The 11161-nt window shown below is 43.9% G+C and overlaps 1 protein-coding gene across 2 annotated transcripts in view; it reads left to right on the top strand.

Moving 5' to 3' along the window:
* The first annotated feature begins 276 nt into the window (after nucleotides 1-276).
* The window catches only part of JAM2 (junctional adhesion molecule 2), a 323144-nt gene continuing 312259 nt past the window's right edge, over nucleotides 277-11161 (top strand). Inside the window, exon 1 of one of the 2 annotated variants that reach the window (XM_069204089.1) lies at nucleotides 277-524. In XM_069204089.1, coding sequence (XP_069060190.1) covers nucleotides 470-524 — 55 coding nt within the window. In that variant the 5' untranslated portion in view covers nucleotides 277-469. The remainder of the gene's footprint in view (nucleotides 525-11161) is intronic. The other variant, XM_069204090.1, reaches the window with a different exon arrangement.

Genomic DNA, 11161 nt, shown 5'->3' with positions numbered 1-11161 from the left:
GACAAACATGCGGTTTACACCCTGTTATCAAGCACTGCATCACAACCCGCAGCACCGCATACTCTGTGGGAGATAAGTGCAGGTTTTGATTTAGACGGCTGCTGTCAATGGAAGTTGAGTTGAAGTATGCATTGCTCCTGCAAAGTAAACCCTGGGAAGCTCTTCAGCTGGGATGAATGAAGCTGCATTTTCCGTTATGCTGATGGTTGCTAGGACCCCAAATCGAAGCGTGCGCGTCTCACCCCTCCCCCGGTCCTCCCATCCTCCTCCTCAGGCAGGAGTGGGGCAGGCTGCGCCGTTTACGTTATACTTTGGCAGCAGAGCGTAGGGTGGGGAGGAGGGACCTGTTCCTTGGAGGAATTTTCACAGCGCCCGGGCCGCTTCTTGTGTCCGGTCGAGTTTGGCCCTTCCCACGCCTCTGTGAACTTGAAACTGTAGCAGCTTTCCATCGCCTGGGACATTTGTGAAGATGGCGCAGCTGAGGAGGCGGGTGGTCCAGTTCGGGTTCTTGGTGGCTGTTTGCTGTAAGTTACCAGCTTCCCTTCGGGGTGGTCCCCCCGTGTGCTCTAGTTCGCCAACAGACATGGGGAGGGAAGTCCCGGCTGCTGCCGCGATATCAAGCCTCTGAAGACCGTTATATCTCTTCAGCGCTAAGAGTTTGATGGAGCTGGAAGGCAAACTTAATTAGCACAGAGTTGGAATGCATATCAGAGATGGCGTTTTATAGTGGGTCTCAAATTTGCGTTAAAATGTTTCCCGTGGTGCGGGGAAGTAGGGGCGGGGGTCCGAAAGGGTGTTATTCTCCAAGAACGCACCCTTTTGTTATTATATGAGGATGTTTGAAGCGCAATTTGCAGATACGAACACGCTCCTTACCCTAAAAGTATATTGGTGTTTTGTTTGAAAGACTTTGGCAACGTTATGGACGGAGGATCTTAGGAAACCACGCCAGTTAAGTTAAAAAAAAAAAAAAGCAAGATTAATTAAAAATGAAATAATATTTGGTGTACATAACGCTTTTTTTCTTAACGAAAAGTACTAAAACTTTCTAGCTCACGCTTGTGCGCAGGAAAAACGCACGTTTTTCTTTCAAATAAATTGTTAGTGAGCAGGTGCATGTACTAGGACAAAGAGACGGATGTCTGCCAACACCGGCCTGATGAAGTACTGGAGTCAGTAAGTCTGCATCACTAGAAGCTTTGGTTGGTCCCGTATTGGACGCCACCACTACCACTCGTTAAATTTCGGATTCTTTAACTAACTTAACACGGTAGGCCCACCGTCCTGAAGAACAGCTTTTGAAATAGAGTAAGCGACTCCCACCAGTATCGGAAGCCCCCTAATGTAGCAGCAGAGGGAAAAACATGCAAATATGAGGAGTCTGCATGGGGATATAGTTAGACCACAGCCAAAATACGAATGTTCTCGTAGTTCTAGTGATCAAGTTGTTCGTTCTATCACTAAATGATGCTAACACGTTTGCAAAGGTGAGATGTTTTATGTTGGTTTGTTTAGTCTTTTTAGACCTCTGTATATTAGCAAGCAATTGGCATTCCTTGCATTGGCTAACAGCCTTTTGGCTTTGTGAATACGTGTTTCGCTTCACCGTGGTTTTCTCAAAATGTTATTGCTGGGGAAGGTGCTGGACCCCTGCAAATCCGAATAAACAGTCTCAAGATGCTCACATTGTCATAGTTGTTTCTGGCACTGATGTGTACTACTGATGTGCACTGTGCTCCCTGTGAAAGGAAAGCATTGCCATCACTCATATAGAAGGTAGCCAATGGCTGAGCTGGAGTGGCCCATTGTCTCATGCATAATGCTGTATTGGGTAAAAGAAAAACATGAACAGCACACAAACAGACTAGTTCATCAAGAGGACTGACTGAGAGCCTCTAGAAGTAATTATACCATACTTATACATTTACTAAAATCAAAAGATCCCGGCTACCACTGGACCTAAAATGTAATTAATATTAATGTCTTCAGGTTTCTTGTGATAGTGAAGGTGTGCATACTGCAGGTTTTCCGTAAAAAGGTATACAAAAATGTAGAAAAGTTAAAGTAGTTTATGAAACAAGCTGAATTTAAGGCTTATTAGGTTAGAGAGACCTTACTTAGTTTAAGGTTACGTTTAAGGACTACGATAATGTGCGGCTTGAGGGTGATATTAGATATAGATTAGGTTTCCCAATGGGGTTTAAGTTTGGGCTAAGAGTAAAGTATAGGGTAAGGGAGTGTTTTTGATGTAGATTAACTTTAACAGGTTAGAGCAGTGGTTCCCAACCTTTTGACTTCTGTGGACCCCACTCTCTCAATACGGAGACACAGGGACCCCCACTGAATAATTATTGGAATTCAGGGACCCCCCCCCCAATGAGTCATTACTGAAAGCTGGGGACCTAATCTGGTAATGTTATATAATTTTCTAGGTAGTCACAGACCCCCTGAGGAGGCTTCGCGGACCCCCAGGGGTCCCTGGACCACAGGTTGGGAACCACAGGGTTAGGGTAATGGATGCTGTTATGGTTAGTGTGGGTGTTACTGTTGGGACTGGGTTATGGGTTTGGATGATTGGTGTAGTTAAGGTTAGGTTAAGGGCTCACTTGGCATAAGAGTAATGGAAGGTGTAAGTAATGGTCAGGCTTGAAGCAAGGTTTAGTATTAGGACTGGTATGGGGTTAATCTTTCTGTACGTTATGGGGTAAAGGTTACATTAGAGTAAGGGACTGGGTTAGGTTTAGAGTAATAGGAGTACAGGTGTAAGGAGAAGGTGCAGAAAAAAGTTTGCACATGGATATGGGGTTTCCCCTTGTAAAGTGGCAGAAACAAAGGTTCTAATGTACCAACGAGTTTTACCCATTCTTTGTCTATCAGAAAACTATGCTGCAAGGGGAACATTTAGGGTTGAAGAAGGATTAACACTTGGGGAATAGACGTTCAGCCGAGTCCTCCCTCACCCAGCCCCTCCTTTGGCCCGCCTTCAGTTCTACTTCCCGCTCAACCCTAACAATACTCCTATTGTCCTTCTCATCATTACTCATGCCTTGCTCACTTACCACCTACTTACTCCAAGTGGCTGGTGCTCCTGTCTATTGTGGAGTAGCTGGTATTGTGAGTAGCTTTGGGTAGAGGACGATCTTTACATTCTTACTAGATGGGACACAGCGGTCCTCCCTGTAGACAGAGAAAGCTCCCTACACCCTGAGGCAGCTTCCTGCTGACGCCTCTTACTAGGCACAAAGGCGAGGCCGTGCACCCAGATGCACCTCGCTGCAGTAAGTCGGAGCTCCCTGCAGTGTTAGTCAGGGCTGCTCCCTGTAGGGAAGTGCAGTTCTCTGCACCTAAAGTATATATTTACAGACATAGCCAGTGGCAGCAACGTCCATGTCCCCTCACAAACAGATCCCTGTAGACAGAGGGACAAATCCGTGCAGGGAAAGGCTGCTCCATGCAGCCAAGCTAATTGTAAGTTTGTGAAGCCAGATACAGCAACAAGTAGGTTCTTGTTGATAAAAGGTCATTTCGCTGCAAATAGAAACAAACCCAGCCACCCTTGCCTAAGAGCTTTACGTGTACAATTACAACACAATATAATATTGAGGTCCCATCACAGAAAGTCAGATAGGGACAGCTTTCTGTAGACAAAAAGCTGCAGTGGTGGAAATATGCTTCTGAACGTCGGACCTCACTCTCCTAGAGCTGAATTCTATCAACTATAAACATGCTCACTGCAGGCCGACAGACCAGATTAGCCTGCAGCATCAACACTACACAGACGCAGAGAGCTAACAAACACTGCAGGGGGAGCTAGCTTTGCAAAGGTTCACCAGGATAAAAAAAAATCTAGTTTAAGCGTCAAGAAATTTCATTTCTATTAAGAAGGTGAAGATTATGCTTTCTCTTTCTTTTACTGAAAAAACCCAGCAGCCAATCACATTAAAGTAAAACAAAAAACTTCAATACCCATGAGTATACAGAACATAATCACCACACAGAACCTTCGTATATAACCCATGACCTAAAACATCACTTCCTCTTTCTTTGAATAAATCGCATAAGTACTGAAACTCGAACACAACCCAAGACTTCTTAAAGTTCACAATTCGGCACAGGACTAACAAGGTCCATATCTCACTGTCCCAACAATCCATCAGCTCGACGTGAGCTTGAACAGAAAGGGAGCTTCAGCTTCCAGATATAGGTAGAAGAAGAACCACAGGATCCATCTTCCCACAGTAAAGCCACATGAGCGATAATTCCATTCAAGTTATCTTCTGTTCGTACCCTGAAAGTGACAAAAATAGATAGGTAATACTCCATAGGAGAATAATAAGCCTCCAATAATAACATAACATTGCAAATATCCGTCAGTTAGGGTGGGAAGAAACCCATAAATGTTAATAACAACCAGTAATAAACTTATAAAACAGCAATATCAGTACATATATCAAAAGGGTGGGATAATCTTCACCTCTGTGTCCTTAATAGAATTGAAAATTCTTGACTTGTAAGTTAGAAATCTTTTTATTCTAGGTCTGGACCGGAGGCTTTGATTATGCTTGTTTAAAGCTGCATCACCACCACTGACTCTACATCTACATTAGGCTTACGATAGAACTTGTGAAAAGTGGACTCAGAAGACTAATTTGCTGCCTTCATAATGTCCTCCAAACGGGAACCTAAAGCAAAAGCTTTAGAAGCCATAGCCCTGGCCGAATGTGCCCCAAAAATTGAGGTATCAATAGCAGCTTCACTCAACAATCATCTCACCCATCTGGCTAAAGCAGCCACAGACACTGGTCCGAAAGGTTGACCCCTAGAATCCATTCTTAGTTCTTCAGTGACAGTTTCATAAGCCTTCAAACATTGCACAACACACAATTGTGGTTTCTCAGGAAACATAGGGGAAGTTACCAACCTACAATTCGTTTTAGTTCTTCGGGTAATATTAAAGGTGACACCATCTGGTGGAAATACTCTCCCAGCTAAATCTAAAGCTCTGACATCTGACACGCGTTTACAGGAGATGAGACATTATAGCATGGTTAACTTCGCCGAGATTTGTCTTCGAGACGAATAACGGTTAGCCGGCCATTTATCCAAAAATCTCAAAATTATATCTACCTCTTAAAGGCAAGAGTACCTAGTTCTAGGAGGAACCGCCAGACGAGTGCCTTTCATCACTTTACAAATTAAGGGATGTTTCCTGACCGGTTTACCATCAACCAGCACATGACCAGCTGAAATGTCATATCTAAAATTGTTAACAGTTATGTAAGCCAAACCTGACCCAGCCAGTTCAGACAAAAAATTCACTATCATACAAACGCCTGTCCCCAAGGGATCGAAACTCTGCATGTCACACCAACTATTCCATCGCCACCAAGCGGAGGCATACCGTTTGTGTTCCTGCAGCCCAAGCTTGTCTGAGGAAATCTGCAGCCTGCTGCGAAATGCCTGGGGAATTCCATCTTGTCCTGAAACCATCCAGGCTATCAATTGTAGTTTCCCAATAGAATCAATGGTGCTGTGGGTTCAGCAGAAGATTGATGAGGAAGAAGAAGAATGGGAGGAGCACAAGCTAGCAGCAGGGCTACAGGGAACCACGGTCATCAGCAGAAGGTCGTCCAGATAAATGATCAACCGGACACCCCAGGACAGTAGGGACTCCACTACTGGTCTCCTCAATTTCTTGAAGCACCACAGGGCTGAAGACAGCCCGAAAGGGAGTGTCTTGCACTCTAGACAAAGGTCCTTCCGATGGAACTGTAAATATCTTCTATGAGGAGGGAAAAAAAGGGATGGATAGATAAGCATCCCTGAGGTCTAGAAGTCCCATCCAGTCGCCTTCCACAGAAATGTCTCTCAACATGTGGATCCCCCTCCATCTTGAAATGCTTGTACAAAATCCATTGATTGAAATCCTTGAGGTTTAAAACCAGCCAATGACCCCCTCCCTTTTTGTCCCCCAAAAAGGTTGGACTGATAAACCCCCGATGGTGAGGAGTGGACAAGCATACTGCTCCTTTGTCTAACAAGGCCTGAACCTCCAAGTCTATAAAATACTCTTCTGCTTGGGGAAAAATACATTTGGAAGGGGGATGTGTCTGTCTTGGAATATCGCAAAACTCCAGTTTGAAACCTAATACAGTCTCTAGAACCCAAGGATCTCCGGTAATTTATTTCCAATTGTTGAAAAACAATCCCACTCTGCCACCCAACGTTACTTCTGAAAGGGGGAAGAGTCTTACAGGAATATCTAGAATACTGGATCGCTCCTTGTTGTCCCCAGCAGGGGCCTCTGTGAAACTTAGATCATCCCCCTCTGGAGCGGGAGGGATAGAAGGTGTAGTCAGCCAACTCTCCATATCAGCAACCTCTCCCATGAGGAAGAAAGGATTGTTGAGGACCTGCAAAGGAATCTCATCCGGGACTGCGTCCTCTGTAACATCCGGCCCTGGCAAAAACGCCTTTTTAAAAGACCTTTTTGAGGGACATCCGGGCCTTGTCCAGTGTGGAGTAGGTGGAGCAAAACTTTGCAAGCTCCTTGACAAATGGCGCCCCAAAGAGTAAACCCTTAGCCACTGGGCCTGCTTCAGAAGTGGCAAGGTCATTGAATTTAGGATCAATACGCATAAGAATGGACCTTCTACATTCAGAGGAAATGGCGCAATTGTGTTCCCCAGTTGACAGATTGCTCTTTGCGCACAACCCATCAATATATTCGTTTCCAGAGGCAAACTGGATTCCCTAGATTGGAACACAAGTTCCAGGATTTTGGTTAAGGGTCCAGACATGTCCAGTAATTTGTCTTGACAGTTACACCACGCTCTGTCCAACCCTTTCTTAGAGTCCCTGGAATATTTTTTCATGAACATCACCATGGTGGGATCAACCTCGGGAGTATCTGCTACCTTCCCCTCCAAGTCAGATCTGGGACATTCCGCACAAAGGCAGACACAGACCTCTTTATGAAAACTTTTACGGATGTGCGATTGTACATATTTCGCCACTTAAGGGGTAGGAAGCCAATTTGATGCTCTGGGATGAATTATATCTGCAGGGTCAAATGGAAGGAGTTTGGTATCAGAAGGAGAAGCACGCTTCTTGGGTCTTTTACTGGGACCAGGTTTATCCAAATCCTCATAATCGGATGAGAAAGCCTCACCTGCCCTAGAATTCTCTGAAGAAGAGGGGGAAATCAAAGAATCTTTATGCATACTATAATTATGTTCGCTGGTCCTTTTGTGGTGTAATTGATCAAAGGCCTCATCCTCTGCTTTATCTTTACCCTTAGGATTAGCACCCTCGCTGTCTGCTGAAAGTTCCGTCATCCATCCTTGGGTGTGAACATAATCCAAGAGTTGGCCTGAAAAAGGCCCCAATGCCCTGACCAGGGCCTCTTTAACAGACTGCGGCACTCTACAGTCTGTGGCTTCAACCAAATTAATTTCAAGCTGATTACTGGTGTCCTCAGGGTAATATCCGGTTTCAGCTTCATAAGGGTCCCATCGAGCCATCCTCTTGCTATAAACTTTGTTTTGTTCATTCAGGAAAGCAAGATAATTCAGCGGGGGAGTGTTGAAACCCCTACCAGGCCGGTATCCTAAGCCAAATAAAATGTGGAGGGAGCATCCTGGTCCAAGAAAACACTCTAGGCAGAGCCTATTCAAATTATCCAACCCTGTGCTCAAGTAACTGGGTGTCTGGGTAGCCAAAAACAGAGAGACAATTAAATGGGGCAACTCCATGTGATTGTGTCGCTACTACGAGCCAAATTCTGAAAGAAAAAGGCTTCAGAAGCTCGTATTCGATGCATGTAGTGGAAATAGAAAAAGGACTACGCTAGCATGCGATAATCTGATTTATATGAATAATCTTCATCCCCGCACCGATGGGGAGGATTTCTCCAAAATACATCATGTTAACCCCCACGTTTGACACTTTGCAGGGCTGGCTAAGTGCAGTCTACATATCTCAAAGGTCGTGGACTAAGGTATTGACTTGTAGGCAGCTCATACAGGGTTTCTCTACAGGTCTCACCATCTGTGGACAAGCCACAAAATGTGTTCAGTTCACAGGACATGTCTTCCGAAGACTAGGTACTGTGAACAGTGATTTAAACCTGTAGGAACAGATGTCTTACATCAGCACAGGAGCAATGCCCTCCCTTCTGTTTTTCATTTTTTCTTTGCTGTTTCCTGGATTTTTCTATTTCACAATCATATTTTAGAACGTGTGGTGCCCCTAATCTTAAAGTATTCCTGAAACTACAGATCATTTGTCTCTCAGGGCCACCCTTTGTGTGCAGTAAGAATGAGGAGCACCTCCATTGGTTAGTGTTGTTTACAGGGACACCCCCTTTAAACCTGCTATACACTAGGGGTAGGAACCCCCTGTTAACCTGCTCTCCATAATCTCTGGCTGGTGGCAGTTGATATTTGTTTTGGGGTGTCTAGGTGCACCCATAGCAGTTGGTTACTGGCCTTTCCAAGTTAAAGTGAGTGTAAAAGCTTCCAGCATAAGAGGACACCATCAGTCTTTTTTTTTTTCTTTCTTTATCGTATGTAATACATATGTTCATTACACCCTGCCATTGTAGTCATAGCTCTCTGTGAACATTAGCAATTGTAAATTATGATAAAAGGCTTCACCAACCAGTTTTCCTAACATGGGGTTATCCATGAATGTTCACTAATGTCTATTGTATTTTAAGAGCGTGTGTGCAGGCTTGAGGGCAAAGGTCAACCACAGAGGACAAACCACAACTCCCCACTACTAGTTCCTTTGTTTGTGGTATCTGAGGAGAATCAACATAGCTTCTCCTCTGAAAGGCCTCTGGAGGTTTCTCCCGAAGCCTCTACTATAAAGGCTCTTACTATCTCAGACCCCACCCCGTGGAGGGAAACATGGCCCCATCTTGATGAGCTTGCACTTCTTAGTTTTATTTAGAAGCATATACTCCAGTCTTATTGATTCTGACATCAGCAGAGAGCCTGCTGATGTCCTTGAGTGTTGGTTATCTCACTATGAGGTGGGTTGCTGAGCATTCATTGCACACCATTGTTTAGGAACTGATGTTTGCAAACATCAGCCTTTGCACCAGTGACAGAGACAGGCTTCACAATTAATTTGTCCTTTAGGTGTATTAGACCTGCCAAGCACTTCCTTTTTGCAAATGAGTAGTTATTTTTGTCCCTTTGTTTTTGCCTTGAAGTTGCTGTGTATGGCAGTCCCTCGATCAGTTGACTAACCAGGTAGATGCATCCAAAGACCTTTGTGATCCACCTTAAACCCCAAGTGCCTCTGGGTAATGCCTCTTTTGTGCCTGGTGCACCACATACTTGTGGTTCCTACACCATACCCCTACATACGTTCGTGTTCAAACTCCTTGTTGGTTTGCAAATACCCTTAAGTTACTTGAGAAGTACAAACTATCCTGTTTTGTCTGGAACATTTACGATCCTCTATTTTCATTAAGCTGTTGAACATTACAGTTTTGATCATTAGAGTTTATCGTTCATAGTATGATGTGTTAGTGAGTACTACGGCTATAAACTGCGTTGTCTTTTACAACTGATCTGATTGTGTTCAGTGCTCTCCCTACACACTGTCAATTTCATATTGACGGCACTAGCTCATTGTATCGTTATTGTATATGGAGTAGTTTCGATTGGTACAATATAGTATGTATTTTGTGTAGTTCCTATTTTACTTGAACTGCTGATAGTGTCAATTTAGCCCCATTTGATTTACTAAGTATTGCTGTCCTGCTTTCCTGCTCTTATCTCATAACCGAGCTTACAGAACCTCTCTGGAATGCACTTCTGAGTTTAAAGAAGACATTTATTGTTATTATTCCTTCACCCCGAGGTTCCTGAGAGACAAAATTAGTAAATTGGAAGCACACGTTCAAAAGTAGTCGCAGCAATGAAAGCAAAATATATCAAAGTACTTCTCAGTTGCAATGTACACCGCAAATACATGTGATTATACTATAGCATAACTTCAAAGCAAAGCATAAAAGTCAAAATTCATCACTGTAGGGCAAGGCTGTAGGGCCTATAACTCAGCTTCATCTTTCTGGGGTCTGCAAGTTGAAGACTCCGGTCAACTGCGAGAAAGAGATTTTCTATCCAAACGGGAGACCAGCAACTGACGTCTCCGTTCCTGTCTGAAGTCAAGCAGATTCAATCTAACTAACTCTGCCGTTGTCCAGAGCCATTGTTCCAAAAACGTGTCCTCTCCTCTCAGACTCGGGGAAAACTACGCAAGCCTTTGGAGACTGGCCAGATCTCCTAGACTTCTCCTCTTCCCAAGGCTGAGCAGAAAGGAAAACACCAAATGTACTCTCTCTTATCAGCTATAGTCTGGTGTGAAGAACACAGCTTGGTCTATCTTGTGGAAAAACACAGCTCATCTGCAATGTCTAACCCCACGTTAAAGCCAATAGGCAGCTAACCTAAATATCAAATGTTATGTCTAATGTCATGTCAAAGCCAATAGGCAGCTAAACTGAATACAGAATGTAATGTCTAATGCCATGTCCATGCCAATAGGCAGCTAAACTTAATACAGTATGTAATGTCTAATGCCATGTCAAAGCCAATAGGCAGCTGACCTGAATACAGAATGTAATGGCTAATGCCATGTTAAAGCCAATAGGCAACTGACCTGAATACAGAATGTAATGGCTAACTCCATGTTAAAGCCAATAGGCAGCTAAACTGAACACATGTAATGTGCTACTGGTGAACATTGAGCAACTAATATGCGCAGTGGTGAAACAGAAAGTCATTGGTCAAACACAATTAACAGCATCACAATTGCATACATACAATTGATAGTTGCTTAGATTACTGGTGTTGCGTTGTACCTAGGCTTACCTCACAAACCCTATCTTGAAGACGCAGGCTGTTTGTCCATGTCGGTCCAAAGAGTCGAGGATGTTTACTTACCGTGATCACCACTTTCTTGTAGGTTTTGTTCCACAAGTACTGATTTCTAGAGCTCTCTCTATCTCTTTTTATCCTTAATGACCCACTCTTAGGAATGCATTTTGGTAGTAGGCATGGTCATTGTTCACAGGGCAGGACAAATGCCTTCTATATAATTATGTATGACCGTATCCTCTGTGGATTAGGCCTAGTATATTCTT

The sequence above is a fragment of the Pleurodeles waltl genome, chromosome 8, assembly GCF_031143425.1.
Source record: "Pleurodeles waltl isolate 20211129_DDA chromosome 8, aPleWal1.hap1.20221129, whole genome shotgun sequence".
Lineage (NCBI taxonomy): Eukaryota > Metazoa > Chordata > Amphibia > Caudata > Salamandridae > Pleurodeles > Pleurodeles waltl.
Note: the sequence above shows the minus strand (reverse complement) of the source record. Positions and strands in the feature narration are given on the sequence as shown.